Genomic DNA, 19,973 nt, shown 5'->3' with positions numbered 1-19,973 from the left:
GGCAATCGATACTGTCTACAAAGCATCCTCTCAGTTTAGAAAGGTATTTTTGTTGTTTGTTTTAGATGGTGCCTTCATAGTATGTCAAATCTGTTATGAAAATTTAAACGCGACGTAATAATAATAATAATAATAATAATAATAATAATAATAATAATGGAGCAGCCTACATTTATATGCTCCTAAATGACAGTAAACATCCCTTCATTCTTGTCCTAAAGGGGCATAACGGTCCCTTCGTCATAAATGTGATAGGGGGCGACGAATAACAGCATCAGTAAATGATTTCCAGCCGGAGATCTGCCCGGACTGAAGGGAGCGCTTGGTTGCGCTGGCCAACCTGTTATAAAGCCCGCAGCTGATCAGCAGCCTGCAGAAACGCGAGGAGGCGCCGCTCCGGGACCGGAAGCCAGCGCTCTTTAAATGTGGCTTCTTACGTAAATGGGAGCGATCAGCACATCGGGCTGCATGTGAAGCGGTGAAGCGGAGCCTGCATGGGACCAGAGTGCCTGTGACACAGCGATATCTGTGCTGCTTCATAACGGAGGCACGGAGCCTCACTGCGGGAACCTGCGGCTCGGAGGGGGAGCTGTCCGGTACTGTCCAGGATTGTCAGTTGCTGTCCGTTCTGTACTGGCGCTGTCCGGTGCTGTCCAGGGCTGTCCGGTGCTGTCCAGAGCTGTCGGGTGCTGACCGTTGCCGTCCGGAGGATTTCGGTGCCGTCTGGAGATTTTCGGTGCTGTCCGGTGCTGAAGTTGCGCTTCTGCCGCCCGGAGAGACGCGCCACAGCAGATCAGCTTCGCCCCGGTCCTGTGCTGGCATTTCAGCCACGACACGCCGAGACCACTCGGTGTTGAAGCCCCTTTAACAGCGGTGCATGAGGAGGAGGAGAAGAAGAAGAAGAAGAAGAAGAGCCGAGAGCGAAGGAGCGCTTCGTGCAGGATTAAAACATGCCGAGGTCTTTCCTGGTGAAGAAGGTGAAGCTGGATGATTTTTCATCTGCTGATATCGTGAGCTCATATGGAAGATCCAGGACCGACCTCAGCCTGCGTCTTCACGAAAAAGGTGAATCACTGCTTAAATGTCTTACTTAATTTGTAAATTTTGATTTCAGACAACTGTGGTGCATGCAGCCCATTTGACCATAGCTGTTAATGTGTTGCATTTGACGTGTCATACTTAATGCGTTTATATTTTAGTTTTTAGTGGGAAGTTCATTACCTAAGCAGCCAAGTCGCAGTTAACAGTCATTCCCAGAGCATTACTACCTGTATAAAACCTTATATCATAAGACGGTGACTCATTTCATTTTATTTATTTATTTTTCAATGTAATCTATTTCACCAGTACCGTTTGGCCTTCTTTAGTACGTTTTTAGTCAAAATAACATTTGCTTCCAACTATTAAAATAAATACCATGAGTTAGCCGTAAACTTCTCTAAAATTTACAAATGAACCTACCGTAAACCCGCTAAAGATCTCTCAGTGAATGTACTTCTCTGATGTATACAATTTTCAGTGAGTCTTGATTTTTACTAGAAACGTCGCACATTCAAATAACACTGGGTTAATTTCGCGTGTAAATGCCACAAAGGCTTACTCGTATTTCATTGCGTTGCGATAATAAACGTGCTTCTCACGTCTCCGGTTAAATCCCACCCAGAAAGTTATTAGTGCAGTGTGCCCTTATTTATGAAGAGTTAATGGATTCGTAATGTATGAACCCTTTAAAGTATTTTCTGAATGCCGATTACAACAAGTAACGGGGTACTTCATTCGACCTTTCTGTGTCCTTAAAGTACGTATAACGCTGCCTGAGACAGGATAACAGTTTATACAAGTATAAAAAGGTCGATTGTAGGATTACTTTGACTGTTAATAGAATTTGTTATCATGCATTTTGCACAGGAGAGTAAGTAGGGATGTGAGCCACTTAGTTAACCCCTTTCGTATGTGAGGAACTGACTGGCGCTCCTGTCCTTCTGCGTGCCAGGGTACATCAGCGACTACATCACCCCGTCTGTTTACGATGGTGACAGCGACAGCGCCATTAAAGTGCCCTCCCCTGAGCCCCTCTACGTCGGCATGCACAGAGATTACGGAGCGCCTGACTCGGACCAGCCCGACAGCCCGCAGTCAGAGATCACGTCGGGCTACATCAACGGCGATGCCGCCGTCAGCGAAGGCTACACCGTGGACGCCTTCTTTATCACGGACGGCCGATCGCGCAGGAAAGTCGTCAGCAGCCCCCGGACGGTACAGCGGCACACGTGCAGCGAGTGTGGAAAGACGTACGCCACGTCGTCCAACTTGAGCCGGCACAAGCAGACGCACCGCAGTCTCGACAGCAAGATGGCCAAGAAGTGCCCAACTTGCGGCAAGGTGTACGTCTCCATGCCAGCCATGGCCATGCACCTGCTGACCCACGACCTCAAGCACAAGTGTGAAATCTGCGGCAAGGCGTTCAGCCGGCCCTGGCTGCTGCAGGGACACATGCGCTCACACACGGGCGAGAAGCCCTTCGGATGCGCTCACTGCGGAAAGGCGTTCGCGGACCGCTCCAACCTGCGGGCGCACATGCAGACGCACTCCGCCTTCAAGCACTTCAAATGCAAACGATGCAACAAGACCTTCGCCCTCAAGTCCTACCTGAACAAGCACTACGAGTCGGCGTGTTTCAAAGGCTCCTTCTCGCCTCTGAGTCCACTCGAAGCATGACTCCCTCACTAAAAACATACAGAACCTTATTTCTCATTCATTTTTTTGTTTTCTGTGAAACCTGATGATAGCACAATTTCTTCAGTCATGAACTTTGAACTGAGGGAACCGTTTTGCATGTAACTACAGGAAACTAACTTTTTCTCCAAGGGGTCTCTATAATACAATCTTTAGAACTTAAATATTATTAATTTTGTTGGAAGACTATAAAAATGTCTATTTCTCACAAAGGTCAAACTTTTTTATTATCGGATAATATTGTACTGCTGCCAGTGACCACACAGCATTCATCATCAAGGTAAAGCTATTTATTTATCAATTTATTTACTTATTTGTTTGTTTATTTATTTGCCCATTGTTTTTTGTCAAACCATATCAGATCTTCATTTGCACTTTATCATTTCGCTAAGCCCTCACCATTAAAATGCCAAAGCTTTTGTCACTTTTTAAACAATTCCTTTCTTTTATTCAGTTAATACCTTTTTAAAGTTATTGCATGCAAAAAAAAAATAATAATAATAATCTATGCCAATCTTATGAAGCTTTTGATTTTGCCAAAACCTAGATAGAATCAGTGGGCAATATTTCTTGGAAGACTCACAAGGAACTACACAGCAATAAATACTTAATGCATGGTACTTTTTAAAAATTAAAAAATAGTATCTATAATAACACTTTTAAAAATCAGGTATGGTTTAATCCAGTATTCTTATTAATCACACAAAGACAATATCAGGGAAAATGCCAATGTAGTGTTAGGAAATCACCAATTAAACATGAAAAGAGAATCTTCCTTTGGTATATGGATATGCACTGCCTGCCTCTTGTTTAAAGTAGCTTTAGGATGTAGGCTTCTAGTGCTGAGCAATCAGCTCCAAGCAATTCAGTTTCTCCAGATCTGAGAAAACCCCACTGAGGCAACAATATGGGCGCTCAGGCGATAATAACGTCACTCAGAAAGGACATAATCGCAGCAATGAGAGCTACTCTCGAACCAGACATGTTGCACTGTAATCCGATTGTGAGAAAAGATGCCTTGTTTTAGCCACGTGGAGGGTCCCCTAAGGTTTGCTTAAAAGCACTTAGAATATACTTCCAACTTTAAAAGTAGCACAAAACCCTATAGATTCAGGTAGAAGGAACTTGATAGCTTGACCTCTGTTTTTGTATCAAGAATAAAAATTAAATAAATGTTAATTGCAAAATGCTTGTAAGGAATCCTTTGGAATTTAGCATTTTTACTGTACCTGCGGAGAATCGAGGTGTCTTCTTTCTGGGGTACAAACATTTCCTGCAGAGTTTTGAGCCAGTATTCAATGGTGTAAGCACAATGACACTGGGGATTCTGTTGCACTTCATAATAAAGAATAAATAAAGACTCCATGGTCATTCTTTCTTTGTACTGCTTAGTGTACAGTGTATGTTATTGCAAACTGCAATTTTTCAAAGGACGAGGCATGCCGACACTGCATGGAAATCCTCAGTACATGCGGCAATTGTAGCAGTCAGACTTGGGTAAGATGCATTGAACCCACTTCCCTAAGCAGAGGGGATGAGCATCTACAAGTGCAGGCTTCCTCATCGCCATCTCCTTTCCTTCCTTATGCCTTTCAATGAGATCTGTATAGTCAAAATAAATGTATCACGGAATACCAAGCTTTAATACCACGAGGATATTGTGTCATTATGTTTTTTTTCTTTTCCTGGGGGGTGGAGGGTGTGATCTGGTCGTTTGATTTAAACCAGTTGCAAGTTAATGTCAAACCTATTAAATCTCCAAGCAAGATGACTATTTGTGCTAATAGCGAACATGGACAGCATGTTTCAAGACGCTTAGCTAAATTTGGTGAGGTGTAATTAGTTTTCCAAGATGATAGTTATTTAATGGTCCCAGTTGCTTCTGAGAAGAATATGGGCTGTTCAGACTGACCCCAGTGGCTTGATGAGTAACTTCTGCAGCTCTCCATGGATCAGTGATCAACCGTTAACATGGTTGTAGCTTCAGAGCTAACAGGACTCGACACTGAGCTTTGGGATGCTTATCACATTTTCTTTTGATTTTCTTTTTTCTTTAAATGGAAGAATATAAACAACAGGTTTTACCAGGTTGAAATGCCCGTGCGTGCGCCACGCTCCTGATGTCACAGTTCTTCTCCTCACAGCAGTTACGCTACCGTGCGATGCTTAACCGGTACGTGGCTCCGTGGGAGGCCGTGCCCTTAATCAGAAGGTCGCTAGTTCAAATCCCAGGGTTGGTGGAGTGATCTCACCGTTGGGTCCCTGAGAAAGACCCATAACCCCCCCACTTGCGAGGGAGACTCTGCCAATTAAAAGTCACTTTCAATAAAAGAGTCTGCTATATGAGTGAAATGTGATGGGATGAACATCTGCGAATAAGGTCACGTGAGGGATGTCAGAAGGTCACGGGATGCTGCGTGGTTACGATCCCTTGTATATTCCTCTCGACGAGAATGCAGCCTGTTATTTCCCAAAATGATACCTAATGAGAAGGAAAATGGCACCTCTGTATGAGTGTCCCAGACATCGATGGTATCGAGTCAGCCTCACCATTCTAACAACCTTCAAATGATGTCTGACACTCTGGTTTGTGTTGGGTGTGAGTTGATGCTTGCGCTTTATTGTTGCGTCTATGCCATGAGGTGACAGCATCCTTATGCCTCTTCATATGACACTGGGGGGAGAGGGGGTTCCCCCTATAGACAGGGCGGTGTGCTTTATGACACCCTGGTACTCCAGCACACATGGGGGCGGGGAGGTTCCCCCTTTTGCACGGCGAATGTGAGGCTTTCTGACAGTCTGTCACCTCAGCGTGACCTTTTTCAATAAGCCTGATGTCCCAGATTCATCACCCCTGAGTTCCCACTTCCATAAATTATGTTTTCTCAGAGTCGTCAGCTTCCTGCGATATTGCTGTCTGCTACAGGGAGAAACCTCTGCTTGCTTTGTCTCCAGAGCTTTGGGTAATTGTGTTAGCAGGACTGTGTCAGCAGAATTCATTACTTAACAGGAGTCGGATAAGGCGAGGTGGGGCGGGAGGGGGCTGTGCGCATTGATCTTTCTGCGTTTACATGCCAGTCAGAGCGGTTTAAGTTCGGGTGCTTCCCGCTAACGCTGGAGGCCTCTCCGTGCTCTCTGCTCCTGTGATGTCACACAGATGAAGGACTGCTTCTCTCCCTGTCCCAGTTTGTGCTTCAGCAGAGCAGGATCACTGGAATTACGGGGGGGGGGGCATACTTGCGGCTGTCTAATCACAGACACGTACTGTAGGCTCCCCTCGGCCCAACCTTTGACATCGCAAGCCCTGTGATGAGCAGCCCCACCTGTTGGGCACGGGTTTGGGACGGCGCTCCCGGCTACCATTAGCAGAAACCAATTAACCCCAGAGAGTTCTGCGATTGGCCCTGCTTGTTTCACTTTACATATTTCTGGTTCCCTTTATGGGACAGCTTCTTTGGAAATGTTGCTTAGATTTGGGGATAAATTTATCGACGGTGCCAGTGTCACCTAGAACACAGCTCCCTGCTCTAAGTTAGCCAGCCAGGCTATAAACACAATCATTTTCCCCTGCCAGGCAATGGCCGTCTGTAGCAGCGTACCTAGACGCCAATGAGCTCTTAAGCGTTTTCTATTGCTATTGAAATCCATCTCTCTAAAGACACAGCCTAGCTACTAATTGAGAATTTAAAAATCAATGTACAGCAGTGTCGCTGGTGCTTTCAGACATTGAGCCCCCAGCCGAAATGATTCTTAATTTCCAGCCCGGTGAAGGCAGAAGTCGAGCTGCACGAAAGGTATAAAAGCCTAAAGATATAAAAAACACGGTGTGAGTGGCGCTCGCTTTCAGGTGCTGGGGAACGGGGAGTTTCAGGTCTCATCAGGCACGATGAAATTCTCCATCTTCTCCCTGACGACGCAGATCGCCCGTCGCATTTCACGGGGGAATCGACGATCCGCAGGAAGCGCAGGGGAAGGCCGGGAGCACTGCAGCTCAGCGCAGACGCAGGCAGAAAGCGCTTCGAGAGTGCGGGGCGGGACTGATGACCCAGTTTGGATAACATGCAGCAGAAGCAGCTTGCAAGGTAGCACAGCTACTACCCCCCCCACACACCCCCCCCCCCCCCCCCCCCACCCGATCAGCTGAAACAATAAGCAGCTGAGCAGCCTTGCTGAGTAGCTCACTTTCAGCAGCTACTTCTGTGCCCAAAGGCAGCAGCATCCTGCATCTATTGCAGCTTATTGCGCACGTCAATAATTAAAATCACTATTAACCTCTTAAGCAGCGCTAATCCGGCATGTCTCTCGTTTCAAGCAACAGGAGACAGATACCATCCGACAGAGATATTTCAAAGAAGCATAGACATTGTTTGAGCGTCGGCCCGGAGGACAGGAATGTGTAATAAGTCAGAGAGCCTGGCTGAGTCATAACACGCTGGAGGAGATGGGAAGTTCTCACTCACCGTGGTAAATGGTTATTTCATGCTAATTTTTTTGTAATTTCCCGCAATAGTAACGCACGACACTGGCTGCGCACCGTAACGTCAAAAACCACGCCTTGTGCACTTTTTAAAACAAAATCGTGAACGAACTTTTAAAAAAGATGTATAACTCATATATGCTGCTTTGTCATGTAAATTCATGTCTGCTGACACTGTTACAGCCGTACAGCCGACCCCCCCCCCCCCACCAGGAGAATGGTAGACTGACGATGACAATGATGAGGATCCAGTTACAAAGTGGCCCGCTTTGCTTGATGCCTGTAAAATCAGCCTGTCAGCCTACATAAACCAGACAAGGACAATACACCTAGCCTTAATAATTCACTGTTTCCTACAGCAGAGTGAGTATTTTTTAGCTAGGATCATTCTTGTATTTGTGTGTGTAATAATCGTTTGCCACTTCTGCACTGCAAGCTGGGTGAATCAGCTGTTTGTGGGCATCGTGCGTGACTGAAAATCTGCAAAGTCAGGATTCTGCGGCATTTAAGTCTTTACAATTAAAATCATACACATCTACAAGTATTTGTATGCATTTTTCCCGCATGCGATTGGGTGATTATTACGTTTTCTGATTTTCTTGTTCAACATGATGCTTCAGTTTAAATGGTCACTCACATGTCAAATAGTTCTTAAATTATGATATTAACATCAATTAAATTAAAAGATTTTATTGATCAACTGACATACATGGTTCATTTTCTGTCACTACAGTTGTTAGCAACTGGCTATTACATTTTTTTTCTGAATGACATGTACACTCAATAAAAATGATTTACGGCCAGCGTATAGTTTCATGATTTTACCCAGATTATTCCTTTCACCATATGTGGCTCGACCTTTCTCTGATATACAACCATGCTTAGAGTGTACAAGTTTCTTTTACTTTTGCCCCAAATTTTCATACACTAGAGTTCTGAATATAATTCATATTCAATGAGAACAAGGCCTATAATCTAAAAGAGACCAAGCATAACAAATGTGTAGCTATAACAACTGATTGTGAGCAGCTGCAGCGAATTTATAGGCTGCTGGAGGGACACTTGCATTCAGCAGCAATTTTCTCAGCGCTCAGTGTGACAAACTAACAAACCGAAACACGAGATGACAGGGTACAAATCGACGTAGTTGTAGCGTCGGAAGCCTTCGATCAGCTAGTCTGTATGCCAGTCTTCTTTCCATAAATGATCTCTCACCTCCAAAAAAAAATCAGCATTGTAAACGTTTAGATATGTAGAGTAAGCAAATGGCTTCCACAACGCATGCAGAACCAAAAATAACATGACCTGCGCTGAAAATGGAAATGCAGCAGCAAAGCGACAGCATGTAGCCATGCACCGAAACAGCAGTTGATGGATGACAGCATGTACCAAGTCTCTGCCCTGTTTTGCTGTTGTGCAACCAGGCTTTTCAAAAAGGTGTTAAAAATTGGACCCGAGCCGCCTCTTCCGGCACTGTTTGTTATTTCGTGTAGCACAGTGGCATCGTTCTGCCATGCCCAAACAGGCTTAAACAGACCGTCTCCTCTGCAGCAGGGGATTTGGTCATGAGTCTCATCGCCATCCCCATGATAAACATTACATAACGAACCGGGATTGTCTGCCCACTCTGGCATCGTTTAGCCAGCCTGCCCACAAGCTGCCTCTTTGTCCTGATGACCCTGGGTGAAGAAGAGCAGATGTGGGCGTCTTCAGGAGACCCAAAGAAGCTCGGGGGGGGGGGTACCACAGAGGGAGGGACTCTATACAGGGGTCACACTCAGGGGGTTTGAACACAAACTTGTATTATGACATAGGGTGTGTTGACGACTCCTTTTATGCGTGATTATATTTCTGATTCTCCATCCCTAAATCCCCATCAGCTACAGGGATTTATCACCATTGACAAAGGTAACCTTCGACTCATCACTGCGATTTAAGCATGGTATATCATGAACACAGGGGTCTCTCATCTTCATCTGTCACTTTGCATTTTCATTATGCAATTTGCTGACATTCTGAATCCGCATCACACAAACACCGATTGTGAGTAATTTTGGAACGTACCATAAATATTGTTGCCCAAGTAAACTACACCTCGCTTATCTAAGGTAAATCTTTTTTGTCCGTGTGTTTTTAGAATGTTACCATCTTACCATGAGAGCTATACACTTAATGTCACGGACAACCCTAAAGACAGGATGATGTGATGGCAGAGTCCAGCACAGGATCCACGATGATGGTTTGAATGCTGTTATCCGTCCATGGTGCTCATCACTGCAGTGTCCGACCTCGGAAACAGCCCCAGTTTACACCACTTTACACCTGATGTCTGCCCTCTTTCCATGTAACACTGTTACACTTGTTAGATGCCCTCACTAATCCTTCCTGGGCTTCCACAAATCTTCCACTCAGGTGCTCTGAAAATTCTTTTAACCAAGCCATACGAAAAGCAGGTACACAAAACTGTGTGGGATTTTTGTCAAATGATAGTTCCAAAGCATTTTTTTTTCTTCCTCAGAATCGCACAATATTTATTGGCAAACGTGTCTATAACTTTCAGCACTTGAGACACACACAATTAATAATGCAGTTATATATATAGAAAGAGTGCGGCTCGTTTTGTCTTGTGTACGATTCAGTGTTCCTAACAAATGTTTTAAAGTGGCGAAAAAATAAATCAAAATATAAACAAATCAGTTTTATTAGAGAGGGACGACAGGTTTGCAAAAAAAGAAAAAGAAAGACAAAAAGAAGAGGTCACATTTGTGCTAAACGATAATGCTCGGTACGCTCACTTTAGCGTAGTACATTTCTGCCCCCTGGGCTTTGCCGTGAATTTCTGCGCATCTGATACGGATGCTATTCATAGCGTGTTTTTAAGCGGTGGCCGGAGCACTGCGGTGGGAATGCAGCAGCGGCGGCGGCGGCGGTGGCGGCGGCCGCGGAGGAGGAGGAGGGGAGAGCCGCCAATGAGGCTGATGTGAAAAGCGCCGCTCCCGGGCAGCGTTCCTGAGTGTTTGTCTTGTTTCAGAAGTCAGCAGTCCTGTTCATGTTTTCAGCTCCAGTGACTCACTGGGCTGCGTCGGTCGGAACTGCCGTGATGCCGCTTCAGCACTTTCTGCTGCGATCGATTCAGCAGCGCTCCCTGAAGGGGAAAGCAGGGGGCATCGTGTTACCCGTACAGACAGACACGCAGACCCCCATCCAAGCCGGGGGGTCGGCATCGGGTGCTCTGGGGGGCGGGGGGGGAGGGTCTCAGGAATGCCGCTTTTTTAAAGGGTACAATAAGAGGACCTAGTGTTGCATTTAAGGGAGCCTCCCCAGACCGGGCGGCCGGTGCGGCACTCCGGAGAGGATGGCGTGCGCGCTTTTTGACCTTCAGATGGTAAACTCGGCAGGATTTATTCAGAAGTTACGAAAGCTGAACTCTGATGACTCACCGTTTTTTTGTCAAAGGCTTTACATCTACGGGGTGCTGCCGGAGCCGGGTGCTGCGGAGCAGCGGAGCCGCCAAAGCTGGCAAACGGCGCAAAGCGGAGCGGCGGCCAGATGCCGCAGGTCAGGACGCGCCGCAGGCGGCGCTCGGGCCGCGCTTTAATCAAACACCTTTTATCCGGCAGCAATTTGTGCTGGGCTCGGCAGAAAATAGACCCCGGAGTTTGGAAACGATACAAGAGGTCTATTTTAAGGCCTCAAAGGGCAGCACGGAACAGCCCCCGCTTTGTGAATTAACGCAAGAGCCGCGTTTAACCGTTTCCGATGAGCCGGGAACAAGAAACGGTGTGACTGAAATGGCCGGCAAAATAATTACCCCCCAAATGCATGGAAATGAGCAATTCAAAATAAAATGACATGCGTGATGTAAGGTGTCTGTTCCTACAAAGGAAGTCAACACAAATTTCATAGGAATCAAAGCACTAATATAATACACTAGGAGATAGGCAGGGAGCGATACAGTGAATAAAAGCTTATTGTCCATAAGGAGTCTGTACACTCTGCTTTTATGGTAATCCAGAGCTGCCTATCCCAATACCTGCCATGTAGTAATAATGACGCAGTAAATTAGTCGGTTGTGATCGTGATTAATTCAGCTATTGTATCATGCACTTTACTGGCATTTCTTTGCATATATATATTCATTCATTCTAGTTCGCCGTGTTGTTATATGTTATGCTTTGTTTTTGGGTTTACAGCATCTGTAATTTGCCTGATGTGCGCTTCTGAAAACTATGTGACCATGTGTATATAAACCAGTGTGATTCAACGCAATTGACTGATTAAAACGTTTTAAATTAACCGAGACAGCGGAAAGAAGTAATAAAACGACAAAGCAGCGCGCCTGTCCTCATTTCGTGTTAGAGCCACATTTAAATTGCATTTCATACATTTATCAGCGTATTACATAATTTATCAGTCTCGCTAAGATGACTGGGATAGAAATATTAGCAGCAGCTAACGATTTGGAAATAAATGAGCTTCTGCGCAGTTTTTCAACTGCATGTTAAACAGCGTGGCCCAACTACATAATAAAAAGGTTTGCAGGCATCTGTCCCGGATGAGTGTGAAAGTCGGTCATGTCAGCATAGACAGGTGCCAGAAAACACCCCAGCAGCAGAAAATGGACCGCGAATGCGGTGCGGCTGTCGGGGACGCGCACATGGCCGCGCACACCGTCCTGTTTCCCCGAAAGCGACAAAGTCCGACAAAATCAATCACAAGCGGCCCGCACGGTGTTTTTCTGTTTTCCCTGACACAGTATTGTTAACACGGAACGGTTTTGTATGTATTTCCCAATTCTTATGGTAATGCTTGCTTTTAAACACCATACGCATGTATCTCTTCTCCATAAACCCGTTCTGTGACGGTACAGTACATTAAAAAGGCAACATTTAAGTACGACGGATGTTATTACAGATATATCTTAGCCGATGTATTTGTGTATTCCACTTAAAAAATGTTAAAGAAAAATTTGACAGATTTTTTTATATAAAGGACCATAAGAATTATTGTATTTTGAGGTCTTACACAGCGGATTTAACACTGCAGACTAGCTTGCGTAGGACAGGTGCTTTGTTGTTATGCTGAAGTAAGAAATCCAACAGCCGAAGCGCAACCATCCCTGATTCAGGGATGCTGCGAACAACCTTTTACTCACGAAATGCTCTTCCTCGTATAACAATCAAAGACATTTCACAGAAATGTAGACCTTGTTGATCACTTTGGGTTAGGTCAGTGAACCATTCACAGATATCAAGATGCAACCAAGCCTTTTCATTTGGAAACGTCGGCAAAAGGCTTACTCCTTAAATGAAGCTAAACGTCATGTTATTTTATTATTTATTTATTTATTTTTTAAGAAAACTTTTCTTCTGCTGAGCGGTCAGTCATTGACGTAAGCCTGCGGTAATATTTGGTTTAGCGAAATCGCTCAGGGAGCATAAGCATTACAATTTTACACAGGCCTCCTTAAGATGATTAAGGGGCCGTTTCGGGTGCGTTTGATATCGCTATTGCTCAACATGCTTTAGGACACTTGCCATCTTTCGATGACACGGCGCACTATTATCCAGGCCAAAGTAAACAGAGAATCGGGCGCTTCTGGTGGTAGGTGATGCCTATATAATCAACACTGGCCTGGGTGTAAATGTAGGCAATCTCCAGAGGAGTATTACAGACCATTACAGCAGCACATAATGCAGGAGCCCTTGATTTATATATTGCATAATTAGCTGGTGGTCTCCAACTGGATTAGCTGTGTTATTAGCCAATGGGTGCTGAGTGCATCTTTTTTTGTATGTCTGTGTGTGTGTGTGTGATGGCACTCTTTAAGGCTCAAATTCCCACTTCAAATTACGATTGCAATTTATCAGTATTTATGCAGGCATGCCGATAAGAGCAGGTTTCCCAGGGGCTTGGATATAATGAGATTGACGAGTCATTCTTGACACTGGAGTGATTTTTCTCCATGTTGGGCAAAACGGTGAGAGTCATACTGATGGAAGTCGAAGGGCCTGATGTTTAAAAGATGATGAGACTGAAAGTCGGTGTACCTCCAGTGAGAATGAAATTATGTGAAGGTATGAATAACTGAATGGGATTCCTTGTCACGCACGACCTGTCCAGTCTCACTGCGAGCCTTGTGTTCAGCTGCAAGGATGGCTTATCTCAGAGTTATTTTTACAGTGATCGGTACAGTTGATCATAAACAGGAGTATTCTGGGTATTTCATGATGGTTACTGTGTCACAGTGAGATGGCCTGGTCTTCCCAGTATGCTGAAATCTTGATGGCTGGAGTCTGGAAAAGAAATTTAGATTTAGATGAACCTTCAAAAGATTAATGAATGATAAGCGCAAGGAAGGTCAGTATCTCCAGCAGTAGGCTCTTAAAGGGGAGCACCGTCTGGCTTATGGTTTATCTGCCTGCGTGGGCTGGGGTGTGGGGGGGTAGGGCCTTGTCTGAGGTGCAGGGAGGTCTGGCAAGGCCCTCGTCTCCAGGGCGACTTGCACTTTGAGGTGCCCTGGAAGGAGCTGCCTCTGTGGGGAGTGTCTTCAGGGGTCAGGACGACCCGTGCTGTTGGCCGTGGTGCCTTGGCAGGCCTGGGTGGCCGGGGCTCAGAGAGCAGCGGAGGGCTGGACGAGGTCCCACATGCGGCTGCCAAAATCGGCCCACAGGTAGGCCGGGGAGTTCAAACCCCCGAGACAGACCTGTGCGAGCCCAGTGCGCGCGCCGCATACGTCAGGTGTCATTCGTAACAGGTGCGCTAATGATACCCGGCGGTATGTTTTTTACGAGTCTGATATGACTGCCTCTTCCATGGCAGTAAATAACTGCCTATCTAACATCAGATCCTGCATGCTGCAGCGCTTTCTTAAGTTTAAATGACAGGCACAATTCGCAGTTTACAATAATACTGAAGTACATCCAGTATCTCACACAGATAATCTTGGCATCCTATTTGATGAAAATTTTACCCTTGAAATGCGCATTAAAAACGTCTTTTTTTTCACCTCAAAAATTTCCCCAGACCTGGTTCATGTCTGTCCCTGATTGGGGGTGGGGGGGGGGATTGGGTGGGTCAGTGGTGGTATAATCTGTCGACTAAGAGGAGTGGGTTACTGGCTGAAATTTGGACAGGGTGTCAGTATCCGTGTCAGTGTTGGTGTCAAAATCAGTGTCAATGGCATCATCAGTGTGTCAGTGTTAGTGTCAGTGTTAGTGTCAGTGTTAGTGTCAGTGTTAGTGTGGCCGTGTGGAGCAGAGACACTCCGTCTTTCCCCTTCACTGGCTTTGCAGAGACCTTATTATGTGTCATTGCGCCCTGGCCAATTCATCGGCTCTGACACCCCAGGAGGCGGCGTGCTGTTCGTCCTGGAAGAGCAACAGGCGAGGTCGCGGGGGCCGCGCCGAAAGCCGTCGATCACGGCGGGGGCCGTGCGGGAGCCTGTCTCTTTGATTTACAGTCAAGGGGGGCTTCGTGAGAGGCCCCAGGATGGATCCCAGTCCCACTCCGCAAAGGAATTCAAGGTACACGGGGCAGGAAACGGACTGTGGGGGCCACTCTGTGTGAGAGCGCATCGCATTACAATGGGTTGGTGTGGGAGCTGCATCATTCAGAATGACTGTAATGAGCCTGCTTCACTGTCACTGTACTGATGTGTACTTAAGCCAGAAATAAGCCACACCAATGCTGCTCGGTGGTGCCTGGTGGGCGTGGATCCCGAGGCAATGGGCCCATTCATTCATCTCACCCACATCACCATAATACTGATCTTTCTTTTTTTTTACCCCCCACTTGCGTTCGAAAATTAAGTCACTCATTCCTGCTCCTTTCCCCATGCTCACCGTCCTGCCCGGAGCGAGACTCCCAAATGCATGAAGCGCGCAGACATTAAGCGCTTCTGCAGGTGTTTCTCCGCGCCATGCTACCGCTAGCTGCCATGCCGCACGGGCTGCGCCCTCAGCCGGCGCATGAAATCGCTTTTTTGCTTTAGGAATGTTGCTTGGCATATAAAATTGATTAGGCACCGCTTGCGGGGTCCAGGCGCCGAAAGCAGCACGTCCCCTGGAGTCACCTGAAGGGAAAAAGCTGCGAGTTTGCATTTTCTTTTTTCCCAAGTTGATAACGTCGAGTGCGCTGCGAAGTTATGAAAGCCGCTGTGTCCTTCGTTATTAGCTATCTGCTTCTGTAATGAATGTCAACTTAAAACGTTTATATTGTGCATTTATGTATATATATATATATATATATATATTTTTTTTTATTATACATTGATTGGATTCGGCATGTAGGTGTCAGTGCTGTCCCCGGCCAATCAGGCGGTCATGCCGCCCTCCACACAGCCGCGGGTCGCGGTTTTAACGTCCTGCCGTGACTCCGCCCGGTCCTCACTCAGAGGTTTCCCGCCTTGGGGACTGTCAGGGTGTTTACAAGCGCATTGGTATTCAGGGAGCTTCTGCCAGAGGACGGCTGGAGATCTTGTGTTGAGCCCCTCGCCGACTTCTGAGGGTTTCCGTGCGAGGGTCTCCGTGCCAAATCCCGTCTGGCCCCTCGTTCCTCTCGGAGTGCGCACAGATCCCTTGGCTTTTCCATCAGAGCCCCGTTATAATCCAAAATCATTCCCGCTCTGCCTGCTGTACATCGCTGAGGTCTCTCATAGAGGTCCTCTGATTCATGGCTTACTTGACTTAAACCCATCAGTTCTGTTGGGGAAAGGAGGTCAGTACCTGCCTTCTTCCATTCGGCTTACATTTGACTGAGGATACAGTCCTTTGCTGCTGTTTACATTTGTCTGAAGTGCTCTAAGCGTAGATCATCCTGTTTTTTTTTTTTCCTTTAACTTTCCATTCTGATGTGGTATAAGCTCATTTCCATGCTTGTCATGTTGTCTTTATTCACGTTTGCCAATATTAGGAATACTCTTGCCTACCTACAGATCATGGAAATTAGCAATTTTGCTCTGGGTTAGTTCTGCGGATAGCATAGTTGTACATTACCCGTGTCTTTGCTGTCCTTGATACCACATCGCATACAAACAATAAAGTTATCTTGGCTTTATGTGGCAACAAGCCTGAATCAAGCAATCTCTGCCATGCCTCCTCCCATACCTAATAAATGTTATGCTGTACTCTGGTGATTTGGGAGAGAGGTGTATGTAGCACATATGATTAACTGCTAATTAGGTCAAGAGAACAAGCTGAAATGTAACCAGTTGTGTGCTTGGAGGTGGCCGTCTGTCGGAGGGTGAGTCAGGAGACCATGGTTTTAATGATTCACCCCACCTGTGACTCGTTCATGTCTGGCAGTGTACAGTGGCATGGTCTCCCCTTTCTGACAGTGTGCAGTGACATGTTCTCTTCGTTCTAACAGTGCACAGTGGTGTGTTCTCGTCTTTCTGACAGTGACATGTTCTTTTCTGTCTGACAGTGTGCAGTGACATGCTCTCCTCTTTCTGACAATGTACAGGTGACATTTTCTCCTTTTTGTTATTAGTATGCAATGACATGTTCTCTTTCTTTCATGTTGCAGTGACGTTTCTCCTCTTTCTGATGGTATGTAGTGACGTGTTCTAATTCTGACAGTATACAGTGTGCAGTGACATGTTCTGTTCCTCCTGACAGTGCACAGTGATGTGTTCTCCTCTTTCTGACAGTGTACAGTGATGTGTTCTGTTCTGTCTGACAGTGTTCAGTGACATGGTCTCTTCTGTCTGACAGTGTACAGTGACATGGTCTTTTCTGTCTGACAGTGTACAGTGACATGGTCTCTTCTGTCTGACAGTGTACAGTGATGTGTTCTCTTTCTGGCAGTGTACAGTGATGTGTTCTTTTTCTAACAGTACACGGTGATGTAAACAGTGACGTTTTCTCTTCTGTCTGACTGTTCAGTGACGTGTTTCACTCTTTATGACATTGTAACATGTTCGCTTCTTTTAAAATTCCAGAATAGCGTTGCTTTTGAAAAAGACCATCAAAATAAGCGTTCTATAGTGTCTGGACCATATGAAAAATCAGATACCACCCAAGCCAAGTCTGTGCTAGAGTTAGCATTAGGTATGAAAAAAACGGATCAACATTTGGTAAAATTTTACATTTAAGGTGAAGGAAAACAACACTGACTGTACTAACTGTGTGGAACGGCAGTGGCAGGGAAAACACCACAATCCTGAAGTGCAATGAAATGAAGAGAAACTAAAAGTTGCCCTCTCTTTTAATGTGTGTGAAACGTTCACTGCCATGAACTGAAGCAGGTGCAGAAATAAGCACAGCACAGCTGGATTTCACTAGTCTGATATTTTTTCACTTTTGAGAGAGGACACATGAGTTTTCTTTATTCAAATTCTACGCACTGGTGTTTTTTCCTATAACATTAATGAATATGAGACTGAATTTTGGTTATACTTAATATTTTTTTCAATGACAAATAAAGTTTAGTGTTAGTGCAATGTTTTGTATTTTAACCTTTACAACAGTTAAATGTATGACCACATTTTCAAACCTAATATGCCATGTAGTAATAAATTTACAGATGTTTCCTTCAGAAATCTGTTAAGAGGACAGGGGTAGATCAGTCTGTGTGTGTGTGTGTGTGTGTGTGTGTGTGTACAGAAAAAGAAGTGAAATGTTCAAAGTTAACTGAAAGTTATGTATTTGAAATATGAGTTTCATTGACTGCTTCTACTGTACATATAATCTACTAAGTAACAAAAAAATTAGATGATATAAATACAACTAAAACTAAACTGCATTTTCATCAAAAGACTAAAACTAAATTAAAATATACTGTCGAAATGAACACTGGTCGTGATCCCATCCCTCCCCACCCCAGAACATCCTTAAAACCCGAACCCTAACCCTAATGAGTGGCTTGGTTCTCTCTGCCTTCACGATGCAGTAAAAACACATCATGGACTGGGAGCCCGTCAGGTGTGCTGCAGTGCATTATGGGAAAGGTGCATACAGTAGAGCTTGACCTTACCATACCATGATTTGTCCAGTCATGGCCTGCATGAGAGCCTTCAGGTGTGTTCAGGCCTCCCAAATTTGCTGGTTATTAGTCCCTGCTTGATGGAGTAAGATGGGGGTCTCTGATTCCGTTGTCTGTGACGCTGGGTGCCGTACAGCAGACCGATCGGTTTATGTCCTTTCAGTGTTTTTTTAGTTGATTCACAAAGCACTTGTACCTGCCCCCAAGCCTCTACTTCATTCCTTGGTGGACACATTTAATGATGTAAAATTATCAGTGTGTTGTAATTAACCTTTAAAGCCAATTTTCTGATGTCTGTGATATTCTTAATATCTGACTGTGTCTGTGTGGTGTGTGCGTTCACACTCAATTATATTCACAGCAGTGCATTTGTGTATGGCTTCTTTATTGAGTTGGTTGGTTGGGGAGTATTTGCAACACTTATTAGAAAGTTACTAAACATCGAAGATTTCATCTCGAGATGCTTATATCTGAACAGATATGAAAACATTGATGCATTTGAGCCTCATATCCAAATACCCTGTACAGAGTCACTGTCATGATGTCATGCAAAATGCAAATCGTTGTATTAATAGATATCATGCCTGAATAATTCTGCTGTAAGTCTGTCTGGAAAGTGTCCTTTTATCATAAGCTTATTGTCACTGTGGAGACCGTGGACATGTGGGTGTGGCCTCCCGCCGCTGGATAACAGCACAGCTGTGCATTGCAACAATGTTGGAATTGCATGAGCTGGAAGAATATAATTATTGCGGGTTGAACGACTGAGACGGGACCCGCGTGTGCAGGCCGGCTTATGGAGGGGGGGGGGAGACTACCAATTAAACCAACCTATAAATCAGTCCTCTGCTGGCTCATGCTGTATTGTAACCAGAGCTCTCGTTCGTATTATGCTGTACGTAACATGCATTTGTCATCCTGTTGACAGTGTGACAGTGACTCGATGAATAAATAACTATGACTAACTGTATAATGAGTGAAGGTGACAGGTCTCCCTGAATGGCAGAAATTCCCATTCCCGCTGAGAGAAATTCCCATTCCCGCTTAGAGAAATTCCCATTCCTGCTGTCAGAGGCGGGGCCCTGAATACTGCACTCTGATTCGACTATGACCCCTGTAATAAATTTTGCTTCAGCTAGCATTCGTTTACTATTATGACTCATAAGCAGTAAATTGTGCAAAGTGACACTTTTTGCCATTGATATCAGACCTTAATGTCATGACAGACTTTTAAAATTCAGCTGTTGGCCTTGTAGACCTTTGAAACTAAAATGTCTTTTTTTTTTGCAACATTTTTTGGAGTACGTATATTCCATGACCAATAAAAAATATCCTTACATCTCAGCGATTGTTGTTTCTGGTTCTGATTGGATCCTCAGCAAACTGGGCATGGCCACTTTTCCACAAGGTGCCCTTAACATTGAAATGCAGCCTGAATGTCACGAGGCCGTCGCCAACGCCGTCCATCAATGGCCCGGCTACAGCTGACTGCTTCCCACAGTCACCATGTCTTGTGGACAGGAAAACGTTCCTTTCAATGACTTCATTATTAAATGAGTGAAATAGCTGACGGCTGAAAATTGGCGGGGAAATGTCCCCCTGTGTGCATTTAATATGCAGGGGCGGGGGCCACACGGGACAGCGGCTCACGGAGCCCCCCCCCTCCCGCCGACCCCCCCAAATCCGCCGCCGCTTGTTATTTTGTTCTCGCTCCGTCTCTTAACTGCACGATCAGCAGCTTAATCTCCCCCCACCCCATGCTTTGCTCATGCGT

At 45.4% G+C, this 19,973-nt stretch overlaps 1 protein-coding gene across 1 annotated transcript; it reads left to right on the top strand.

Annotated features, from left to right (window-relative positions):
• The first annotated feature begins 356 nt into the window (after window positions 1–356).
• On the top strand, window positions 357–4,381 carry scrt1b (scratch family zinc finger 1b). Its single transcript, XM_023812401.2, has 2 exons — window positions 357–1,065; window positions 1,994–4,381. Exons 1-2 carry the CDS (start codon window positions 951–953, stop codon window positions 2,716–2,718), a joined length of 840 nt encoding a protein of 279 aa, XP_023668169.1. The 5' UTR covers window positions 357–950; the 3' UTR covers window positions 2,719–4,381.
• The last annotated feature ends 15,592 nt before the right edge of the window (window positions 4,382–19,973 follow it).

The sequence above is a fragment of the Paramormyrops kingsleyae genome, chromosome 9, assembly GCF_048594095.1.
Source record: "Paramormyrops kingsleyae isolate MSU_618 chromosome 9, PKINGS_0.4, whole genome shotgun sequence".
Taxonomy (NCBI): Eukaryota; Metazoa; Chordata; class Actinopteri; order Osteoglossiformes; family Mormyridae; genus Paramormyrops; species Paramormyrops kingsleyae.
Note: the sequence above shows the minus strand (reverse complement) of the source record. Positions and strands in the feature narration are given on the sequence as shown.

What these genes read in the sequence shown, in the direction of transcription:
- scrt1b (XM_023812401.2), top strand. Translation starts at nt 951, where the DNA reads ATGCCGAGGTCTTTCCTGGTGAAGAAGGTGAAGCTGGATGATTTTTCA. An exon ending in CCTGCGTCTTCACGAAAAAG is followed by an intron (nt 1,066 to 1,993) that starts GTGAATCACTGC and finishes TCTGCGTGCCAG; the next exon opens with GGTACATCAGCGACTACATC.